At 34.2% G+C, this 25,176-nt stretch overlaps 1 protein-coding gene and 2 long non-coding RNA genes across 56 annotated transcripts in view; 1 reads left to right on the forward strand and 2 right to left on the reverse strand.

The window, feature by feature from the left end:
* The window catches only part of LOC147836384 (uncharacterized), a 76,743-nt gene extending 57,393 nt beyond the window's left edge, over positions 1-19,350 (reverse strand). Inside the window, exons 1-3 of one of the 4 annotated variants that reach the window (XR_015493780.1) lie at positions 19,198-19,342; positions 13,388-13,496; positions 7,018-7,781 (exon numbers count right to left, since the gene is read on the reverse strand). This is a non-coding gene — a long non-coding RNA (uncharacterized LOC147836384). Of the gene's footprint in view, positions 1-7,017; positions 7,782-13,387; positions 13,497-19,197 lie in introns of those variants that run through there. The other 3 variants (XR_015493782.1, XR_015493781.1, XR_015493779.1) reach the window with 3 other exon arrangements.
* dlg1a (discs large MAGUK scaffold protein 1a) overlaps positions 1-25,176 on the forward strand; it is a 220,470-nt gene that overhangs the window by 189,596 nt on the left and 5,698 nt on the right. For 18 of the 51 annotated variants that reach the window (NM_001442050.1, NM_001442051.1, NM_001442052.1 and 15 more), the window contains 8 exon segments: positions 7,569-7,745; positions 10,501-10,567; positions 14,930-15,029; positions 19,502-19,543; positions 20,554-20,604; positions 20,700-20,801; positions 24,649-24,821; positions 24,982-25,091. In NM_001442050.1, the coding sequence (NP_001428979.1) occupies positions 7,569-7,745; positions 10,501-10,567; positions 14,930-15,029; positions 19,502-19,543; positions 20,554-20,604; positions 20,700-20,801; positions 24,649-24,821; positions 24,982-25,091 (822 nt within the window). 51 annotated transcript variants of the gene reach the window in all.
* LOC147843540 (uncharacterized) lies at positions 14,464-17,259 on the reverse strand. The gene is made up of 2 exons (XR_015493783.1): positions 17,178-17,259; positions 14,464-16,956 (listed from the first exon to the last, which is right to left on the reverse strand). It is a non-coding gene; the product is annotated as an uncharacterized LOC147843540 (long non-coding RNA).

Consider the following 25,176-nt stretch of genomic DNA (forward strand, 5'->3'; position numbering starts at 1 on the left):
CTCAGTCTCGTTATGAGCTGGTCTTGATTTGTCTGTGTTTGTGGAAAGCAGGCGAGTCAGCCGGACCAATATATGAGCGGGGTAAAGCAGGATTCTTGCAATGACCAATGGCGCAATACCGCTCTTTGTTATAAGCCGCAGTTTCAGTGTAAACTTAGTAAAGGAAAGCTTCTTTGGCAATGATGTGTACAGTATTAGCTTTGACATTTAACAGACATTTGCGCTAAACACGCAGTGAATGCAACGCATCGTGATTCGGGCACCTTCTCCAAAAACACTCAATTGATCTTAGCTGGCTGATCAGTGTTCACCACATGTCATGATCGCTCTCATCTGCGCCATTATTATTATTATAACTTTAAGTGGGGTTTGCAAACCTGTGTACTTTTCATTCTTCAGCCGTTTGCATTCTGGCGGTCACAAAAGCTCCCTGTCATCTGACAGCGGATAGCCTTGAGTGATTGACAGCTAATAATAACCAATATAGCGCCAGGGAAGAGCGATTCAGCACGTTTTTAGAAAAAAAAATCCAAACAGGTCGCTCTACAACTGTTATATGCAGTTGCACAAATTATCCAAAATATATTATGAGGTCGCATGGCTTAAGTTTCGGGCGCATATAATTTCGAGCCCTGCAAGGCTACTTAACCTGCTCTTATTTGACAAACTCAAATTAGCGTACCAAGCTACAATGCAGAAAGATAAAATGGATTCAATAAATTGTTTATAAAACAGTTTCATCATAGAGGTTCAAACTCGAAATGATTTAATTTTCCTCAGAAAAGTTTCCTAGTCTTTTTATAAAATTTTATAGACAGCCTGGGTGTTAGGTTGAAATGTCAGCATATTGTCAATAATGACCTCTAGATAATTATGTGTATCAACAATTTCAGTGTCCATGTTAAGTTTAAGTTTATGGAATTACATTATTTTGATGGTCAATTTTGCACATTTTGTTGACAATAATTTACATTTCAACTACATGTCCCACAGTAGATACATTTTTCCTGAATATAAGAAACTCTAATTCTAACAGTCTGCTAATAATCTGAGAATTAATTTTGGCAGCAGTTGCACTTTAAATCAACAAAATGTGTTAAAGGGACCGTCAAAATAAATCAATACTAAGTCTATTATTGTTTTTCACAATAGTAACAGTCATGCAAGTAGTAGTAATAATAATTTAATAAGTAGATAATATATTAAACTTGCAACTAGGGTGGCATAGTATATCGTTTCAGCATCGTTATAGCAATGTACGAATGTGCCATAATCACATCGCAATGTCTGCAATGTTGTTTTGGGATCATAATTATAATTTAAACCCATTATGTGCACAAGAAATTATCAAATTTGTAGTTTAAAAAAATATATTGTATTCATTTAAAAAAATGAACACAGTAGTCAACATTTGAAGAAGATGAAAAAAATTTGCAAAATATAAATAGATGTTGTTTAGGACATCTTTGATTTTGTGGTGGTTTTGAACCACTTTAAATGTTGACAATGCTGTGTTGATTATTGTATTGCTGTACCTCAATACTGTTTAGACTCTTTAGACAGCAATGAAGCAAATTGTAGAGTTTGTTTGTTCTAATGTATTGATTTATGTTTGTAATTTCTTTTATTTTAAGCACATACACACCTGATCAATGTAAAGTTGAGAATTCTTCCAAATTGGAGTTAAATCATCCTAGGAAATTATATTCAAATCGCAGTACAGTGTTTCCCACAGGTTTGAAATATACTTGCTGTGGTAGCCAGATTGAAACACACCTTTTACTCATGGCACATGGTTACCTACTGTACATGCAACAAAAAAGTGATTTTTACCAATGTTTTTATTTATTATACACAGTTTTTTTTAAACTCTTGAAATAAAAAAGAAATTGGGTAAAATCTGCTGCTGTCATTTTGTACAGTACTGCCAAAGTATGTTAGATATGTATAAAATATGTAAAATAGAGTATCAACATTATCAAATATCATCAAAATCATCATCATCATCAAAAAAAAAATACAGCAAATGAGAAATAAACGGCATAAAGCAATTAAAACATCTATTGAATAAAAATCTCTAAAAAATATAATAATTACAAGAATAAAAAGTGTCAGTTATTTAAATAAGGCAAATGAGTTAATTAATCATTTCTAATGGTGTCCCAACATTTTGCATCCAGTAAAGATGTAATTTCATCCTTTCTGAGTAAATAAAGTTTATCTAAGTCGTTTAAATCAAAGAATTAATCATTTAACGTTTCTCTCAGTCTTGCGGCTGTGCACGTGCTGTTAGTTGTGCAGCCAAGTGAAAGTAAACCAGGTTTAAAATAAAAATGACGACGTCTTAGAAACCGAAACCCAAAGCCAAATCCCGGACATTTTAGGAGATTTAGAAATACTAAATGGACCCATTTCTAAGTCCCGAAAAGGCACGTCTCTGTGGGCCTCTGCATGTGAGACTGTGAGACTGTCTATGGGAGTGTTGGCAGTTCTCACTCACACATAACGAAAAGTAAGAAACGTGTAGGGTGAGAGATTTTCCAGTGGTTAATCTGTCGTGAATGTTTGGCTATTGGGCGGATACAAAAAAAGTGTAAAAGGATGATAATAATAAAAAAATAAATGTCACAAAATATACTTGGGCAGCCGTTAATATACCTGGGCTAATACCTGGGCCTGCCCTAATGAACTTTATGTGTGGGAAGCACGGATCGCAGAAATACAAAATGTCACAATGTCAGTTTTTGTCAATATCATGCAGCCTTAATTCTAATTAATTAGGAACACATGAAATGACGACGGCTTAGAAACCGAAACCCAAAACCAAATCCCGGATATTTTAGGAGATTTAAAAACCCTGAACGGATCCATTTCTAAGTTCAAACAAAAAACATTTTTTAAAAATTATATTAAATAAAATATTTTTTGTAATTATATATAAATGCAATACTTAATGTAAATATTCATTAAATGATAGTGAAATAATAAATTAATATAAATAATAAATACATTAAATACATTCTGAAAAATCCATCTCTAATCTTATAGCTTTCATTAATGTTTGAAAATGCTTTGTATGTGCGTTCGTATGTTTGTATTGTTTTGTCTGCCGCTGACTGCGTCATCATCGGCCCCTTATGTGAACGTGATTCTCTGAAGTGTGTCTGTTTTTTGTGGCTCTGAGAACATTCAGGCCAATGGTTTTACACTAGACTGAATCACATCATTTCAGCCAGTAGCATCAAGGGTTCTACACCGACTGAGAGTTTGCCATATTTTTGCAGCCATTGTTGATCTTTTCACCTTCATACTGTATGTTCACAGGCTCTCATCGCTCCTAGCCTACCTTGGCTAGTGTGAGTTAGATAGACAGTACACAGATAGATGGTGCTAATTGTTCTGTGAAACGCCTGCTGATGTTTTCCTCATATTTGGCTTTTGTTTGACTATTCTTTAGCTCTCAGTTTTGCTGTTCTTATGTTTTATTAAGAATAGCTCTGACATTTTGAGGATGGGAAAGCCCTTGGGCTCTGATTCTCTACACATGCATGCATATTCACTGGTTCAAAACAATACAGCATTTTTCAGATGGCTCGGCATCGAGCTCAAGCCATATTATGCGCATGTTGTTTATGCAGTTTTATATATGGATTAGGAAAATGTTACAGTGCAATTGGGATAATGATGTAAGATAAAATCACTCAGTTTTATGATTATAACGGTCTGTAATCATACAAAACTTATTTATTAACACACCAGTTGCTATGAGCTGATGAGGAAATATAGCTTGAAAACGCTAGAAATTATCCCTTGTGAATGAAATGAAAATGTAATGTAGATATGCTTTAAATCAAGCTTTAAATTGTCTTTGTTACCCATATTAATAAAATAAAGACAAATCCAGCCATTATGTAGTTTTTTTTAAACATTTAATCCAGTGATCAGGTTTGAAATAATCCAGGGTTTTTAAGAGATCAAATTATTTTATTTGCAGACAATCTATTCATTATGTTCAACTAATTCTCTTTAGAGTATTAGTAAAGTGAGTTACAGCTGATATCTTTAAAAACAAGACTATATTATTGTTAATCATCTGCTTATTCATTCTGTAAAAGTTTGATACGTTGTAAATAGTGTTAATAAACCTGTAATGTTTTGTTAATATTACATTATATTTAATGCATAACCACCACAATATTGATCTATATTAAGCTTTTACAATTTATTCTGTTCACATTAACTACCAGTGTGTAAATGCTTAGAGACCTACAAATGAAAATTACCCAATCTTAAGCCCCTTTCACACAGTGATACCGGTAAATATCCGGAAAATTTCCGGAACGACTTTACCGGTATATTCAAAAAAGCGCTGTTCACACAGGCGAAGACGTTACGGAAATTTTCCGGAAAAGAGCATTCACACATCCATTCCAAAATACCGGTAAATTCTGACATCATTCACCACAAATGAGCTTTAAACGGCTGCGCTTGTATTTGTAAACATTTGACTAAATTACAAACTCTGTGGATGATCAATATTGTGAACAACTTTCGCAGGATCACTTTCGCATGTCGAGATGTTCATAATAAGTGCGTGTGCAGGCGCTCACAGGCGGTTTCACAGGCACAAGCAAAGCTTGAAGGTAAACAAACAACGGCTTATCATAAGCATCTCATCGATGATTATTTACACAGTTGGCATTAAGAAGAACATATAAACGTGACCTGACTATCTTCTAGCAGCTAAATGTGTCTGGAAAAATATTCAAAGGCTTTTATTCTCACAAACCGCGCGGACGTAAATGCCTCTGACTGTTGTGATTGGCTAAAGACGTCTCACGTCAGCAGGTTCTAGACGTGCACGCGCTTATTACGGGAATCTTCCTTCTGCATTCACACAGCGCAGCATTCCGGCAAATTGCCGGTAATGTTACAACTTCTCTTTCCGGAAAATAGCCAGAACGAATTTACCGGTATTTTCAAAAAGGACCTGTTCACACATACAACCTTTCCGGAAAATTGCCGGAAATTTTCCGGAAAGGTCTGTATGTGTGAAAGGGGCTTTACTCTCCCTCATGTAGTTTTGCATCTTTGAGTTTCCTTCTTCTGTTGAACACACACAAAAAAGGTTTTTTCTTTTTTTAGAATGCTGGTTACTGGGATGCACCGACTTTCTCAGAAGGGGGAAAAAACCATGAAAGCATTTGACAACATTTTTCAAAGTACTGTATCTTCTTTTGTGTTCAACAGAAGAAGAAAAAATACAGTAAATTGTGACAGAATTTACATTTTTATGAACTATTTATCCTCACATAATTATAGACATTTAAAGGGATGGTTCACCCACAAATAAAAAAATAATCACTAATGAATGTTAGAATCTGGCTGACATTCGTAGATGGATAACAATGCTATGGGAGTAAGTGCTTAACAGTTTTCAACATTCTTCAAAATATCTCTTTTGGAATTTAACAGAGAAAAAAAATACTCAAACAAGTTTGGATCAAATGGGGGATTAAGCAGGCTATTAAAAAAAACTAAAATTCAAACTAAATTGGTCTAGGATAGACAGCAGTGTAGTCAGTGATTAATGGAAGCAGATGATGATAGAAATTAAGAAAATGTAATGGCTTTATAAAGTTTTCTTTTTTCCCTGAATGAATTTTGAAAATAATTTTGATGATCATAAGCAAAATATGTCAAAAGATTGCACACATTTAGATTTGATCCAAATGAGAGAGTAATACAAGCATTCGTTTGCATTCAAATTTATTTACATTTCCAACATTAAAATAGGTTCAGTTTGTGGTAAACTTGGTGTTTATAATAACTATCATTTATAGCATATTTCATCAAAATTTTGCGGTTGTTTTTAATATTATGTACATTATATATAGGCTTTTTTATATTTCAATTCCATCTTTTTATTCTAAACGTATAATTTTAAAGAATTTATTGTAAAGTTAAAAAACCTGTATGTCAAGTTTGTAAATGTTTCATCTTATTTAGGGAAACTGGTCATCTTTTTGTTTTATTTATTAATGAAATGATAAAATCTTCAACTTGTGTTTTTTTTTCTTTCTAATGTTTGTTTGTTTTCCTCATTCAAGCCAGCATATTTGGTGTGATACTATTTAGAGTGTGTTAACACTTAAACATGTAGTTCAGTTTGGATCCTGAAAGAAATTTTTTTTTTTTGTTCTGATTCATTTAGCATTTCCATTAAAAGCCATTTTACTTTTATAGTCATATTGTTTAACAGAAACTGAAAGAAAAAACTGCATTTATGACTTCTCATATATCGGATCCTACTAAACATACCAAACAATGCTGACCACACTAATTGTCAGGTGTGACTTTTTGTCCTCGTACAATATTGTCCATTTGCAATTGCCCAAGAGCTTTCTGTAAGCTTTCATCCTGTCTCTAATACGACATAGTGGAGCTGTTTGTTTGCTCAAGTGTTGTTTTTTTACAAGCTTTTATTTTTATAAAATGAAATTTTAAGGCTTGTTTTCTAAAAGATTTATTCAACCACAAGTTGTTGTAGTTGTCAAAACAACTTGCTTTGATGGCTGCAGGTGAACTGCGATCATTTTAGGCTTACAATTTATTCTGTGGAGCGTTTCTGCTGCTCACAGCATTTTTGTGGCATAAAGTCAGGACATGCAGAGACACTTACAGTACATGCAGGACTTGCCTCTTTTCTTTTTCTTGATCTTACAAAGAATTCTTCTAATAGTGAGCTGAAACAGCACCATTCATGTAGATTTTTTTGGGAAAACTTAATTGGTTTATATTCAATCTACTTGCATTAGTTAAATTAACTTCATGAATTTGTATTGGGACAACTTGCATGAATTCTGTGGAACTCTGCTTTTTTTTTTACAGTGTAGAAACTAGGCATATACTGTAGCAGATCTTTTTTTGTGCTACATAGTACTTAAATCAGTCATATTTTCATCTAGTAAATATTGTGGAAAAGATGAATTGCCCAACTGGCTGTTTTAGTATAAATTTGACTGTTCTGATATTTAATCAAAGCATTTACAATATATACTTAAGGACACAAGGATACAAAAGTAGCTTATTACACTTTTAAGCAACTATATGCAACCATATAGAAATAATCTACTCAAAACCTAAAATGAGAGTTCTTTATGTGCTTTAACGAAGGCTTTGGGGTCTGGATGTTTCCTTAAAGTCCCAAAAGCTTAACAGCTGGCCTGGCTTCTTCCTGGAAGAGCTTCATTATTGATGAGGAAACAGGGATAAGCTAGTCAAGAGCTGGGACGGCTAGTTACTTCAGCTCCAGTTCTTCTAAACGCACATGCACACATGCACAAAACAGCAGTGGCCTACTTAACGTCTCGGGAAATCTGTGGGCCAATGAGTTCAGGGGAGTGCATTTAATAAACTGCTATTGCAGAATGTTTTCAGTAATTCAGTTATTAAAACTATTATGATTAGAAATATGCTGAAAAAAACCTTCTATCCGTTAAACAGCAAATGGGGCTATATATATAAATGGGGCTATTATATATTAATGTACATTTTTCTTCCTTCAGAGCCCTGTTTGATTATGACATAACAAAAGACTCCGGCCTGCCCAGTCAGGGGCTGAACTTCCGCTTTGGCGATATCCTGCACGTCCTCAATGCCTCAGACGAGGAGTGGTGGCAAGCACGACATGTGACCACAGATGGCGAGATGGAGGAGATGGGCGTCATTCCCAGCAAGAAGAGGTATGTTGTCCCCCATGCATTCCAGAGCACAGGGCGCTGACAAATGAAAGCTTGGTTAACCTTCCTTATCATTATTCATGCAATTTGTACATTTAATGCCACATTACCCACAGCTCTTAATCTTTTTTTTTTTTTTTATGTTTCTTATATAGGTTCTTCTGTTTCAGTTCACTGCTGTTGTTCATTTAGATTTAATTGTCACCCACTGTGCATGGTACTGTAATTGTTATTAATGAGCAATGAGCACACAAATATATCTGTAGTGTTCATTATATACAGTGCCCAGCATTTATAAGTACACCTCTCACAAATCTATCTTTTAATTTATTTATTAGGAAGCTATACAATGTTGTATTTGTGCATAAGTTTAGTCAGTACTGAAGCAAAATCTGGAGCTAATCTAACAAAATAACGTATATAACGACCCAAAAACTTTATAGAAAAATAATAAATACAAATTTTAAAAAGAGGAAAAATCAAGAGAAGCAAAAAAAAAAAAACAATCTAAAATTTTAGTTAAAATTTTGTAGGTTGTATTTCTTTTTTTTTTATTGCAATGCTTTACTTGAATTTAGTTGTATTATCTTTCCATTTACAAATATGTTTGGTGATTAAAATATTATTTTAATAAATATTACCGTTTAATAAATCTTTTTTGTTTAAATGCACCAAAATACATTGCCTATATTCACTGAGAAATGAATACAAATATTCATTTTCAAAATGGGATGTACTCAATTATGCAGAACACTGTGTACGTATGTATGTGTATATATATATATATATATATATATATATATATATATATATATATATATATATATATATATATATATATATATATATACTGTAGTATACTCGTTTAAATGCTTAGGCTGGTGTAAAATACTTTTTATTTTTAACTAGCAGTTTTTATAATAGTTTAATCCTAACATCCTGTTAAACTGTCTATGCCCCCACCCCATTCTTTTGCTCTTGTCACAGACCTGGGGACCATTTTCACGTCAACATTTTTAGCCAAAAATAGAATCTTTTTATGCATTTTGAATGACTGTTTGCTTGATAACAGCATTTCTGAAAACAGAGAACTTTAAAGGAGATCCTTGCTATGAAATTTGATTTAGGACTGACAATGTCTGTTTTATTTTAATCCAAGTCATGGGTTTATGGCCACCTGACATTACAAAGTCTAATTAAAGCCCTAAACTTCAGCTCTGATGCTGTGAGCGTTCCTCTCTCATTCTCGCCACACAACTGTTTGCTGATAATTGACTTCTCACCTCATGTTAAAAATGAACCTCTCTCTCATCTCCCCACTGATCACACGCCACTGTCAGCAATGATTCGTATTTTTAGAAACAAGTTGGAATTTCTAGTTTTGCTAAATTTTCCTATGTATTTCAAACATACTCTATGAAGGAATCTGCTTTAAAGTTTGTGATACTTTATAATTTTTCTAGGTTGGAGGTCTTGAAGATCCCCATTAAATGATTAGGTGTTAGGACATTACTTACTGTAGACATTGTTCAGTTTCCTAACTGATACTGTATGTTCCTGTATTTTGCATTAACTGCTGTTTTTAATTATTTTATTGCCAAGAATTATCTCTTGTAAACTCTGTGTAGGAAGTCCCTCATTTTATTTAACTTCCTTTAGTAAACTGTAAAAAGAAATAAGTTGACTTTACTTATAAAAAAAAAAGTGAGTAAACTCATTGACTTAAAACTATGTAGCGAGAGGTTAGGGGAGAAGTAAAATTTTCAGTTTATTTGGACCCAAGAAATTGATGTAAAACTAGCGTAAATTTGGCAAAAGCACCCATGTCTGTTTGATGTGTCATCTGAGCAATACCACAACCGGGTCGCAAATGTAAAACGTTGAGAAGAAATTGCTAAATCCCTTCAAAAGTCAGATGTGCAAAATAAGTACATTTTCTACCCCACTAAACGTTTCTTTCTAATACCAAAAGATATACTACGTGACCTCACGTTGTTTCCATGTCACTTCTCATGTGTTTGATTGTGAGACCAAGTTTAGACCAAGTTGCTATGATTCTCCTATTGTAAAATCATGCAGTGTGAAACCCCCTTTCGTCGATCCATCTTGCAGTGTAAACATAGCACCGACAAAACACCAGCCCAGACGGTCATGCAGAGTGAAAACATCTGTGATACGACTAATTTTAAAATCGTCCAATCTGAACTCGGCATAAGGAGATATTTAAAATGTAGGAGAGACTTTCACAAATCTTAAATATTACAGTATTATTCAATATAACATTTGTAACAATACCAACAGCAGTGGTTGCCCAGCGACAAAAAGCACAACGTGAATCTTTTTTATTGTGTTCTCAGAATAAGCAGGTTTGGTATGGTCGCCCCCTTAGAGTTTTATTCTTATTTTGCTTCAAAAATCTGTTTTACACTACAGTCAGTGTAAAAATAGTTACACTTAAGGCCTTTAGGACAAATACATCACCACTGGAATCCATTAAAATATTTCATTATAGTACCATCTAAGCAAAAAGTCATACATTGTTGTTTATTTGCCTGTGCAGCAAATAATCACATTTCTCTGCTGTTTTTATGCTTTTGAGCACTGCATGCCTAATGACTTATAATTATGTACTTATGTAATTCTGCAAATATATCTTGCAGCATTCAACACACTCTGTACATTTACTTAATGAACTCGGTACAGTTGTTGGAAATCAACATTGAAAAAAATTTGACCTAGCTCTGTTTTTCCTCTTCAGGGTGGAAAGAAAAGAAAGAGCCCGGTTAAAGACGGTCAAATTCAACTCTAAATCTCGAGACAAAGCGGTAAGAGAGTTTGCTGCTCAAATATTTATCATGTCTGGCATGACAAAAACATGCTTTTAAGTATGTTATACACTAATACATTATAAATGTCCCTTTTGTGTAAAAAAAAATGTCAATTGGTTTACTTGAAGTCATGTCGACATATCAAGAATCTGAAAACAGTGATGAGCATGTCTATTTTAAAACACTGGTATTTTGATAGTATTTTTAGATGAAAAGTGCTAACAAGATATTCAGCATTAGAAACATTTTGTTGCACCTTTGTCTTGCGTGACATTTCAAAAGCCAAATCTGTTCTCACATAGGACAACTAACAGCTGGCGGGTGCAAAATCTAACAGTAGTGAATGATGCATATAAGTTATGAATCATTCTTCTTGTTTGAAAGTTTCTATTTGGGAACTGAATTCACCTCTCTTTTACTGGATGTAGTGTACTAATCCTGTATGTTTGTTCACATGTTTGTCTTAACCGCATGTGACTATTAGGGCTGGACGATATTGCAGAAATTATGTATCGTACTTTTTTTTCAGCACGCATGCATTATTTGGTCACAATTAGTAACGATGGTAAAAAAAAAAAAAGATTCACATTTAAACAAAGTAGTTCTTTTGAACTTTCAGTTTTCAATTTCCACAGAAATATGAATTAAAAAATATAAAGGACCAAATCTACATCGTTTCTGAAGGATCATGTGGCACTGAAGACTAAATTAATGAGTGATAAAAAAAGTGTAATTTGTCATCACAGGAAATACAAGTTTATAAATGTATAAAATATTAAAATGTTTAATATATTAGGTTAAGAAATAAAAAAATAAGATAAAAACTTTTAACCAAAAGTGTTTAACCAAAATATAATTTGTTTTTTCATATTATAATAATATTTGTCAATATTTCTATATGTACTCTGTTTGAATTAAATACAGTAGGTATTGCATGAGCATATAAGATAAAAATAAACATAATAAATATTGTGTTAAAAATGAAGTTTATATATTATTCCAAGTAAATATATTAACTTATGTATGTTCCCTTTATATTCACTAATATAACCATCATTATTACCAATATAAAGCATTCCTAAGCATTGTATACTACAAAATGTAATTGTAAATGTTACACTTTTATATACAGCATGGCACGTGTTACTTCTTAATATTACTTCTTAATACTCATACTTCTTATCCAAAGTATACTATTTATTGGTCACGCTTTGTTTTGATGATTTTGATGTTAAATTTAAGTTACGTTGCATCTACATGCCAACTAATTCTCATTAAATTATAAGTAGACTGTTGGGTTGGGGTTAGGATTAAGGTTAGTGTAAGTTGACATGTGCTTGCAAAGTTTCTTATAGTCAGTTAAATGTTTCTTGAAGGAGCAGTAGCAACAGATATTAAGCAGACAGTCTACTAATACTCTAATGGACCATCAAAATAAAGTGTTACCTATTTAATATATTTTTTATTGTAGATTTTATTATGCATACTTTGCCTCTTTTCTAATAGACTTTAATGGATCATACATATAATATACTCTGTTTATACCAAAATAGGGTTACCAGCTATTTTAACTGTCATCATTAAGAAATGTGGAACTAGTCTAACCCAATCCACATTCTTACAAAAAGAAAGAATGCCAGAATTCTCAATGTTCATTCTCTATATATCCTACAATATATCGCCCAGCTCTAATGATTGTAACTCTTTAGTCTTTGCAGCAGTATTACTGCAGGTTTAGCAAACTCCTGCACCGGATCAGCTCATTATCAACTCTTTACTCTCTTCGCATTTTCAACTGCATTCACTAATGCAGCATGAGCGCATGAACATTTCAGAAAACACAAAAGATAAACTGTACTGTAATGTATACGCTTGCCATTGACGTCAAACTGCTCTCCACTTCTCTTCCTGCACATTACTCATCTCTTCATCTGTTTACTGTGTCTTATTTATTGTAGCTTTTTCCTAACCTTTCAATCAATTGTAATCATTTAAATCAACTAGGGTTAATTAATTTCAAGGGTTAGTGCATGTAAGTGCATGTTTTTGATTTGTGTTATCTAACCAAGGCCATAACCATAACTTGAACATTGGGAGGGGACCAAAATTTGAGCGCAAATTATGTCAAATAAATGATTTGAGGTCTTCAATTAAAAAAAAAAAAAACTTATAAAAAGTTCAGTTCGCCTCACGGCATATTCATTCCGGATTTTGTTTTTTCTCAAAAAGTTTTCCAAACATAGATTTTTATTAGCTATTTGCATTTTAGCTCACTTTTTCACTGTACCAAAAAAAATCCTTTGGTATCTGTGAACAGTACATCTCTGCCACCTTTGATTTGATTGATCATCTCAGGCCATGTTTTTAAGTGCTATTGAAGTGTATTCAATCTGATTACAAGTAAACATTGCTAAATACAAGCCTAAATGCTGACAAAAGTGTTCACTTTCAAACACTTCCAAAGGTGGTAAGGTCAACATGCACTTGATAGGGTGCTTTCATTGAGTAGATGCTCTTATGTTTAGGTGCGTTAGAAAAGCCCCAGTAAATGTACTCTCACCCTATTGACCTGTTTGTTATGGAATGTGATATACCACTGCACTGCATCAAAACTACAGTTGGGTATTTTTTTTAGGTTTTTTAAATAATGTTAGTGGCAAATCAATACTTTTAAAATGGTAATAAATAAATAAAAATGACCCAAGAATGGCACACATTTATTTTTGTCTCTATTGACAGCAGTACCAATACAGTACCACTTTTGTAACTGATACCTAGCACAACAGTATGATACCAAAAAGGTGAAGTTAGACTTACGTGCAGAGTTACAAAAATGCTATGCACACTGCCAGTGAAAATGAAGTTGTGCACACTCTTTCGCCAACACTGCAAGGATGTCATATTTGTCAGGTACACTGAAGCGATCCTGTGGACGCATAGAGTATAAACAAAGTCCTTTTAAGGCTAGTCATCTCACTCGGCGGCTATCTTTGAAACACCTCTCAGGCAGTATACTCAGGCATTCTGTTTGAATGGGGAAACATCAAATTCTCCAAAACTGCTTGCCAAGCTTACGATTAAATTTTATATTAGGAATCACCAATGAAATTAAATAACAGCAACTGTCCCTTTAGTTTAATTTCTAAACGTTCAAATCACACAAAATCTGCAGAAACTCACGTCTTGTCAGAGCCCCTCCCCCGGAGTATCGTCAGTCTATAGCGATTGGGGATTGGCTCCTGTACTAGAAGGCGGGCTTTATTCGCCATATAGTGAGTGATGATTGGCTCCTGTACTAGTATTCAATTCAATTCAATTCAGCTTTATTTGTATAGCTCTTTTACAATGTAGATTGTGTCAAAGGAGCTTCACATAAATGGTCATAATAACTGGATAACTGTAGGCGGGGCTTCATTCGCCATATTGACCGTAACACTTTCCCCCATTCAAAAATATTTGAGTGACATGTCTTGTGTAATCTATAGTCCTGGGTATAAATCAGCTTTTATTCTCTATTTGCATTTGCTTGCTACACGTTTATGTCAACAACCCTTAGAACTTTCCTATTCAAACTAGAAAGATGCCAATTGCAACTTTATGCCACACACCACGCCTACCAAGTAAGAGTGCTTTTGGTAATGGAAAGGCAAACCTGAACAGGATGACCCGTACCAAATTGTACTGTGCTGTACTAAAATTAACCATACTGCTCAGTGGAAATGCGCCATAATTAGTACTTACAGTATTCGTCACACTGAGCAATCCCACTGAAGTATCAACGAATATGACAAAATAAGAGGGAAAGGTCTAAACAAAATTCAAGCACAAATTGTCACAACAGCATTCAATTATGGCAATACCAGAAAAATACTGAGCAACTGATGTTATGTCACTGATGCTAACTAAAAGAGACAAGCCTAAACATTAAACTTCTAACACTCCTCAATGTCTGTGATGGTTATGACCCTGCTATGAACTCACTTTACTAACAGTATTGTACCTTGGTTGTGGTTATTACTACCCTTTAATTGTATCTGATGTTCAGTAATCCCTCATAAACTCTACTGTGTCTGTTGCCATCACCAAACCAATCTAAAACCTCCAGCAGCAGTGATTTAAGCTTTTCACTCATCATAGCACACGTGCTGCTGCTGATGTGACAAAAAAAAGATTTGATTTGATTTGATTTTTGTCATTCCAGCCTTATATTATTGGATGGTGATGGCTACAGAGTCAGTAACATGGGCATCTGTTAAGTTGGGCATTTGATCATACTTCAACTAGACACCCAACACCATTCCATCTGTTCTTCCTTTTTTGTTTTCCCTCCCTCCCTCCATCCCTCCCTTTCCTTCCCAGCAGTCACTCAATGACAAGCGTAGAAAGACCCTGTTTTCGCGAAAATTCCTTTTCTCCAAGAACAAGGACTCCGGTGAGCAGGACACGAGCGATGTGGACCGTAAGTACACGACCTGCGGACACAAAAAAAGCACTGGACGAGTGCAGGACCTGGTAGCGCCACATGCGGCTAAGCCAAAACTGATGAACAAAACTCCTGCTTATGCAACAACACTGAAAATTTGTGCAAATTCAGTCCATTCCTTTAGCGTCAATGCGAGAACAGAATGTCCACTTAAAGTCTGTTGCAAAGTGGGAGTGATGTTCATCGGTAAGAACACATATGTTGTTCTAGTAATCACTGTTATTTTTGTGGTTTTCTCCCATTTCTTGCTCTCTGCTGACTGCTCCACAGGACCTGAGTGACGACAAAGGCTTGAGTAAGTCCACAAAGGCTCCAGCAGATCTTCCCCACCGGCCCCATCAAACTCCCATCATTCCCATTTAAAATTGCACGTTTAGCACAGATATTCTGTTAGAAATGTGTTGCTTCTGCAACCTTTTTGTGTCAAGTCGACTATAAAACACAAAGTTTGCTGATTGGCACTATAATTAGGCCGTTCATTGCCCATTATGGCCAAAACATGGTTCAGATGAGTTGAATCAGTCACTCTTAAAGACACAGTACACCCCAAAATAAAATCTGTCATCATTTTCACTTGTTGAAAACCTATTTGAGTTTATTTCTTCTGTTGAACACAAATGAAGATATATTGAAGAATGCTGTATGATGGTACCCATTGAATTCCATAGTATTTTTTATCCTACTACATACAGTAAGCCAGTGGTTATCATCAATCATCATTTTTTTAAAATATCATCATTAGTGATTATAAGAAAAGAAAAAAACTCAAAAGGTTTAAAAACCACATGAGGAAGAGTAAATGATGAGGAATTTTTCATTTTTTGGTGAACTATCCCTTTAAGATTTGCATTAAAATGTGTTTAGTAATTAGCACCGAACAATATGTGTGTTTAAGGTAAGGTTTCAAAAATGGGCATTTGTTTGTTTAGTAATAATTAAATTAAAATAAAGCTGCATAACTGATTAAAATGTAAAGATGATTATAAATCATATCTGGATAGATTTTGACCCTTGGACTCGGATGTCATTCAAAATAGGTCTAATTTTTGTTTTGAAGATGAAGGAAGGTCATAAGTCTGTGATTAATAACATAATTTACATTTTTGGGTAAACTAAATCAGTGTTTTTCAACCCCTTTTCTGGAAAACCCCCAACACTGCATGTTTTGGATGTCTTTTTTGTCTGTCAAACCCATTACAGGTCTTTCAGTCTCTGCTAATAATGAGCTGATGATCTGAATCAGGTGTGTTTGGTTAAGGAGACATGAGCTGCGTCCCAAATGGCACACTATACACTATGCACTCATGCACTATGTACTTATGCACTTACACACTCAACAGGATAGTACTGTATATGCATGTAGTGTCGTCCCAAATGGCACACTAATGTTTTTTTACTAAGCGGAAATTCAAACCGTTTCCCTGATGATGTTTGACGGTTGCCAAATCAGTGAAATAAACAACCAAATTATCAAATAATACCTGCCGTGAGTATAACCGCATTCACCATCGGTAGGCGCTATAATCACTCTCGTAAGAGAATTTTGCTTTCACCATCCAAAATAAATAAAGTTATTCAACATGTGCGTCCGATAGCTCCACCCCTTTCCGCTACGTAAGCAAACCTGCGGTCGTTGAGTGCGTGAAGTGTCCATCATTACACACTTCATTTTAGCGGCTGAATGAGTCCATCATCCGGGTTATTAAAGTGCACTTATTATTTTTAGAGTTTTCAGTGTGAACACACAACTTGCACTATTTATACTACAAAATGGTGTAGAATAGTGCATAAGTATGCGATTTGGGACGCAGCTATGGAAAGTGTGCAGAGCTGATGGTCCTCTAGGATCGTGGTTGAGGAACACTGAACTAAATAGTTTATGTATCAACTATTATAACATCAACTATGTTGATCCTGGAACAACATTCCAATTAGCCAATCAGAATTATGGGATACGTTTACCATTTATGTTAAGCTTAGGCCTACGGTTAGGTTTATGCACTTCTACATGATTGCTTTTATTCCCCTCTGATTTGGGGAAAAATTTACAGTTATGGTTGGGTTTGTGGGTAGGGAATAGGTATGGATTGCATTTTCAAACAAAAATTATGTTCCAGGATCAACAAAGATGTTAATTCAGGATCGCATCATACTTGGCAAAATCCAGACGAGCATAGTGATATACCACAGAAGAAAATTGCAAATTAAAAAAAAATTGTAATTACAATGTATGGCAACACAATCCCATTAAACACAACATGTAATGAAATTTTTGTCCAAACTGTGCAGCCCAGTTCAAGCAGTTCAAGATCAAGCAGTCACAGAGATATAAATTATATTCCTCTAAACTAAAAACTTGAAGACAACACTTGTTAAAATTAAGCGTTTAATGTCTGATGATGGAAAAGTTAAGTACTTCAAGTAAATAATTTTCATCTAATGATTTTGGTTGATGAAAGAAGTAAAAGCTATCAAAAGCCATAGTTTAATACTTTGAGCAAACCCTTAACACAAAGTGCACTGCAAAAAGATTGTATTATTAATTATATTATATATATATTTTTTACTTTATTTACATATTTCTAGTCCAAACATCTAAAAAGTCTTAAATCAAGAAGTATTTTCTAGACAAGCAAAATCTGTTGTCTTGTTTCAGAAACAATATGATAAAAAAGTGTGTTTTCCTTTAAAACAAACAAAATAATCTGATAATGGGGTAGTCGAAATAATCTTATGTCAAAGCAAAACAAGATTATTCTGCTTACCCTGTTGTCTGATTATTTTGTTTTAAGGAAAAAAACGTATTTTGGCGTTTTATTTCTGAAAACAAAACAGTTTTTTGCTTGTCTAGAAAATGCTTCTTGGTTTAAGAATTTTTGCATATTTGGTCTAAAAACAAGACAAAAACTGTAAGTGAAACAAAAAGCATTTTTTGCAGTGCATTTCCCCACCCTCCTTATTCCCTTTACTAAGCAATCAGTATTTTTATTCAGTGTATAGTTTTTGCCTGATGGATGATGAAATGTAGACTTTTCAAATTTAAGCAACCAGTAAGCGACTATCTAGAATCTGCATACTAGCAATGCCTGGAAAACCACCATATCAGCATTGACACATGTACTACCATATCAGCATTGACACATGTACTACACTCTCAGAAGAATGCTGTCACTCAGGCCGCTCTCTTACCAGTGATAATATAATGTATCTTTATTTGTCACTAAAGAATGCATATTGACACATTAAGGTTTACCTATTGAAATGATGCTACCTCAGTGACAGATTTAGTACTTTCTTCTGATGGTGTAAGGGATTCCGCTTTGGTTGATGATTTGCAAAGAAATCGTTTTGGGGACAAATAATTCAGATGCAAATAATTTTGTGGTGGGAAGTCATTTGAAGGCATAGTTCACCCAAATAAATGAAAATTCTGCCATGATGTACTTACTCTTGACTTGTTACAAAGCAGTTTGAGTTTTTGTTTTGCTTTGTTTAGCAGAAAAGAAGATATATATATATATATATATATATATATATATATATATATATATATATATATATATATATATATATATAAATGAAAACCTATAACCATTGACTCCCATTTGTTTTTCCTAATATGGAAGTCAATTGTTGCAGGTCTCCATCATTCTTTGAAATATCTTCTTTTATGTTCAACAAAAATTCAATAAAAAAAACCCTCAAAACTAGTTTGGAACAAGTCAAGGGTGAGTGACAGAAATGACAGAATTATCATTTTTAGGTAAACTATCCCTTTAACCCTCATGCTCTTATTTATTGTCTCATCTAGATGACAATTTTAATGTTTATTTTTATTTATTTATAAAAATTTTTTGTATATTATTAAACTAAATATTGCAGTTCTAAAGGTTTGGTATATATATTTTTAAGAAGTATATTGTTCTATAACCATCTAACCAAAAATAAAGTAAAAACATTATGAACTATTTTTAGTTTTCTGGACATTATTAGTTTATGTCTCGTAATAATAATGCTAACAATCAAACTGTATAATCAAATAACACCAAACTTTTAAATTACAGAGTAAAAACAGCCTATCACAGTTGAACATGAGGGTTAAGATGCGCATGATTGATTGGTTGATTGTGAAAAGATTATTTACCGTGACTCTGAATGTCTTTTTTCTGTTATTTCTACATTGATCCACTGTTTGGTGGTGGAGTGAAGTCCTTCTGTCCATCAGTGTTCAGAGCACCATGACCGTGTTAAGACTGTGTTCATTCAGAGACTGTCAGATCTGAAATGTTGAGGCGTGAAAGCAATTTAATAACAAATTGACAATGCTGAAGCCTCCGAGTCGGTTCTTAACACTGCCATCTGCTGGTGACTGCTCTCCTCTGTTCAATTCCTCAAAAGCTTTAGTTTTTTATGCCTGTGGTGTTCATTTTCCCCTTTTATGGTTTCAGAGCATGTAACGTCTAATGCCAGCGATAGTGAAAGTAGTTTCCGTAAGTGTGTGTTTCCCTTCATTTCCTTTGATGTTTTTAATTGAATTAATATCTTTAATTTGTTTGTGTTTAATAGATTTCTTTCCCACTGTGTTTCTTTTGTTATATAGTTATATGCACGCACACACACAAACACACATGCAGGATTAAAAGATTTATTAATAAAAACCTATATCAGAGATGTGGTTTGGGACTTCAGTTGAATTTAAAAAAATAATAATTTTATTTTAATCTTAAAACTGGAGGATGTTAAAATGCAATAGCCAAAGTAATAATTATATATATACTAAAGCAGGTGATTGTTATATTTGCACTTTGCTACAGCCTTCAAATAGCATGTCACAATCCCTTGAGCATTTTTTGAGTCTGTGTTTTGTCAGCGGTTTTGTAAAACACGGGCTGCCGTTCACATCGAGTGGTCTGAAAAACCTCTTGAACTTTTATGTAGTGCTACATGCCGCTCAAATACATCTCATCTGAACAGTGAGTGAAAAAGAGATACAGCAAAAGCACGCATGCTGCTTTAGGGTGACTGAAAAAGATATTAGAAATTATTAATCATGAACACAGAGGAAAAAGCAATCATTTGAACACTGGACTTTATAATTCAATAACCTCTGTGCAATTTTTTATGTAGTCATTGATCTACTGGTAGATCATTAGTTTAATATTTATTTATTTAAATGGACATGTTCCAGTTAACTGTTCAATAGTCTGAGGTCTGTCAGATTAATCTTTTTGTTTTTCAAAATTTTTCAAAATACGCCATCATAAAAACGAAATTCTCAAAGATGCTTCTCAAAACCTTCAGTCCTCTGTAACAACTATATTGTAGTCATTATTTTAGTTTTAAAATTAAACATAACACGTGATTAAATGTACATAACCCTTGAAACCTGATACACTAAGACAGGGTATTATTCTAAGCTAACCTTAAATGCATGTTGATTAAGTGAAACTCTCTTACGGTTTAATTCCACAGTACTCATGTCAGTGTCTCTCTTTTCTAGGTGGACAGGAAGATTATGTTCTCTCCTATGAGACTGTCACACAACAGGAAGGTGAGAGTCTTGCGGAATATTTAAAGTTTTCTTTTTTATAATACACTAGATTTCATCACTTTGCCATTGTGTAACTATCACTGTGGTTTTTACAGTGAGTTACAGTCGTCCAGTCATCATCCTTGGACCCATGAAAGACAGAATCAACGATGATCTCATCTCCGAGTTTCCAGACAAATTTGGATCATGTGTTCCCCGTGAGTTTATAATCATCGTTCTGTTTATTCCTCAAATATTATTGGTAACACTTCATAAGAACAGCACACTATGAATCGTTTATTAAGCATTAGCAGATCATCAGTTGTATAGCATTAACTCAGATATTAAGCAGTTTGCAAGTGCAGCCACAAATGCTGTGTTCTTGACTTATAAGCACATACTGTACATGTATAATAGGGGTGTGACTGATCACAAATCTTACAGTTCGGATCACATTATTGTTTTTTAGTCACGGATTGGTCCATTTATTTTGGTTAGCCAAATGTAGTTTGTTTTCCAACTATCATAAAAACAGTACTGCAAGTAACATTTGGTTTTGGCAAACAGAACTTATTCAGAAACTATTCAGTTATTCACTCATGAAACTTCAAGTTTCATTGCTAGATGGATCATTTTTGAAGAATTATTCTGTGGCATATTTTTGATGGCTGGTTGTCACCACCTATTGGTTAAATAATGTAATTGCTGCCTACAACTTTTATGTTTGAGCGTCAAGTTAAATGCATATGATAATGATTTTCATCTTTGCCATAAACATCAGTGGTTTTATCTATACCAGTGGTTCTCAAACTGTGGTACGTGTATCACTAGTGGTACGCGGGCTTCCTTCTTGTGGTACGCGAAAAAATACACTTTTACCCTTAACAATTACATGATCAGCACCGGCTGTTCCCTGAAGAGTATGATCACATCGGTGCAGTGCTTAGAATGTTTACTTTAGTGCATCGGGTCATCAGATCCTAAAAATAAGGTGTGCGGCAGCGGCGATTGCGAAGCAGATACGCGCTAGAGATGCACTTTTACAGACCAGTACTGTTGTGTTGGCATTTCAGTTAATACAAACTCAGGAATCTGCCCATGCTGCATCATTGGTAGAATAGCTATCACAAATGTGTTAAAAAAATGTGTTCGTAGTTGTGTAAAATAACCATAGATTGTAAAATATATGGACGTAGTGTCCGTGACGTCACCCATAGGTTTCTAAAGAGCGCAAAAGAAGCCACAGGTAGGCGTGGCCAACCGTCGCCATTTTGTTCGCGCGTCATCACACCCACGGCGGGATACCAAACAAGGGCAAAGAGGCGGAGAGTGAGCGGAGCTACAGACACCTGCTGACAGTTTGCATGGACCTGGTTCAGACACACTTTACTTTGGGAAAACGCTTAATACTTTATCACCTGTGACTCGTTTGTATTCTGACCACTTGTGCTTGGTTGTACACTATATCAATAAAGTGTTTAGACTTTTAAAAACACTGTAGTAATACACAGAGCCACTAAACATTGTTCTTATGACGTTTTTCAACAGGAGGAAAACGCGAATTACTTCCAAACACTTCAGATATAGTCCGTGTTAGTTAATGTAAGACTATTGATGAAATCCAGCATAACACTGTATGACAACACTTCAGATGACTGTTCTAGAGCCTACAGCTAATCAATCTGTCAGATTCTGGAGTGCATTACAGCTCTAAATATAAATAAAAACTATAAATGATCTTAAATAAAACGAATACATGTATAGAGATGGTATATAAGTATGTAACTTTACTCACATGGAAAACGGAGGCCACGTGAATGGTTTGTGAGCACAATTAAGTGCACTCAGCATGACATTCCATCAAATAAGTGTAGGAAACAAGTCCAAAAGGCAGTTGACTGTGTAAAGCCACATAAAACAACACAGAAATACGATAAATACACCGAGTTCAGTGGCTAATCTGCAGGATTCAGCTGAGGTGACGTGACGGCGACCAACGAGACCTAGCTGTCACTCAAGTGGCCACGCCCTTAATTATGCAAACTTAATATAACTTAATATAAAGGAAACGGATGAGTTCTAAAAAAATTCACCCCCCTCACAGTTGTCATGAAGGGTAATATTAGCTGTATTAACCAAAATCTTTTTTTGTACCAGGCTGTAAACACCTTTTTTTCTGCTCTAAAGTTGGCCATTCTAACAGTGGGCTCAATTAAAATTTGCTCTGTTTTGGAGCCAGGAGCGGCCACGACTAGCGGAATTTCGGATGAATTGCAGTTTTAGTTACTTCCGTATTGGCTTCCTGAGAGAGAGCGGGAGGTTGCCGCTTGAAAATAACGCATGTTTTCGATATGTTACTTGTTTTGTAAAGTTTGTTTTGTTAACTAAAAGTGGCTAATGGTTCATTTGTTACCTCAGATTTAGGCTAATTAATCTTGATGTGAATCAAATGTCGCGGGACAGAAATAGACTCAAGCAACATGCTTGAAGTTTAGAGCTATAAAATAATTAAAGTTAATCTCTGTGTGCGGTAAACACAAACTCCAATAATTAATCTGCCTCGTCATTATGGTGGTACTTGGAGAGACAATTTTTTTCTGAGGTGGTACTTGATGAAAAAAGTTTGAGAATCACTGATCTAAACTATAAACTGTTATCCCAGTACTTGTGTGTTATTTGACTATAAGTTCATAACTAACTCTTAAGATTAAAGACTTTTTAAATTAATAAACATATGCAAATCACCATTATTTATAACTGTTGCGTGGGTGTTGAGATCCAGATCTTTTATTGATCAATTGTGCAGCTTACACTGAATGCATTAATACAGGCTAAACAAGTAGTGACAGAAAACACCTTTAATAACCTTAAAAAATAACACATCCAATAACCTAATAACATTTATAGGATGCATTTATACATGTGAATTGAATGACGCGAGATGTGATCTCTCTGGGATTGTTACAAATTTAGGATTAATGTACAAGTAGAAAAAAATTATTAATCCACAGCTCTCATGTGTTCCAAACCATTGGTTGTGATCCGTACGAATCACAGGTCAACGGAAATCTTTTACACCCCTAATTTATAATGTACTTAATTATTGTTTATGATTCATTTTTAAGTACTGAAGTATTGCATTATTTACAAAGCAGTAATTTAAAAGTAGTTTGTGCTTATTAAGAACATTCAAAATGAGTCAGTAAATGATTGATAAACGATTGGCTGATTGATAAGGGACTACGCTGAAAAGAAAATGAATGAATGAATAGCAATACTAACTCTGTATGTTAATAAACCCTTTATTGACACAAACTCCCCCAACTTTGTGAGCTCATCTAAAGTGAGGACTATTCACTGTATGATTTATGAATTCCTTATAAATGACACGTAAAGGCTCAGTTATATTTTAAACAGCAAACATAAACGACTGATTCAGAACAAAAAAAATATCAGTAACATTTTAGTATAAGTAACAATTCACACCATTTCCCTCTGGCTTATTTACTTGGCTATTATATTAACATTTTATTAGAACTTATAAAGCATGATCTTTTTCTACATTCATAATCCTACCAATACCTAAATCCAACTACTACCTTATTAAATATAAATTAGCAGCTAGTTTGTAGTTTAATGAGCTAAAAGTCTTAGTTATTTGTTTTTTGATAGTGTGAAGTGCAAATTAAAATAAAGTTATGTAAAGTAATGAATAAATCCTTGCAATCACATCTAAAAAAAACAAAAACAATTATTTTACAGTTTGCTAAATGTTTAAACAATTATATAAAAAATAGCTAAATATTTGTAATGGAAATAAATTAATAACAAATTATGCAAATACAATTATTTTGCACATTATAAGTGTGCTCCTTAGCCAAGAATACAGCATTTGTAGTTGTATTTATAAACTACATACTAATGTATATCAATGTAGAGTTAAAGCTTATAAAATCATAAACAAACCATCTGCAAATGCGTAATAAATTATTTATAGTGTGCAGTTATTATAGTGTTACCATATCATCTGCTCTGTTTTAATGATCATTTCCGATGTCTGACCAGACACAACTAGACCAAAGCGGGACTACGAGGTCGATGGCAGAGACTACCATTTTGTGAATTCACGGGAGCAGATGGAAAAAGACATTCAGGATCACAAGTTCATCGAGGCCGGACAGTACAACAACCACCTGTACGGGACGAGTGTGCAGTCTGTGCGAGAGGTTGCAGAAAAGGTGAGTCAGTTCAGCTTGTTCGGAAGTAATAAAGGAATTTATGAGTGCAATAAAAAAAGTTTTTTTATTTTTGCGAGTTGCGTGACCTTTAGATTTGACACCGTTCATGCATCATGTTTTCCCATGACAATCTTAATTTCATTTTTCTTCTTTTTTTAAGGGCAAGCACTGCATTCTGGACGTCTCCGGCAATGCCATTAAACGGCTTCAGTTGGCACAGCTTTACCCCATAGCTGTGTTCATCAAACCAAAATCAGTGGAGAATATTTTGTATGTTATTTTAGTTGTCAATCTCTCTGTTTAACCTTGATTATATTTGATTTGATTAGTGACGAGTCTTCTATGTGTTTCTCAG

Source organism: Danio rerio, chromosome 6 (genome assembly GCF_052040795.2).
Source record: "Danio rerio strain M-AB ecotype USA chromosome 6, GRCz13ab, whole genome shotgun sequence".
In the NCBI taxonomy this organism is placed as follows: Eukaryota; Metazoa; Chordata; class Actinopteri; order Cypriniformes; family Danionidae; genus Danio; species Danio rerio.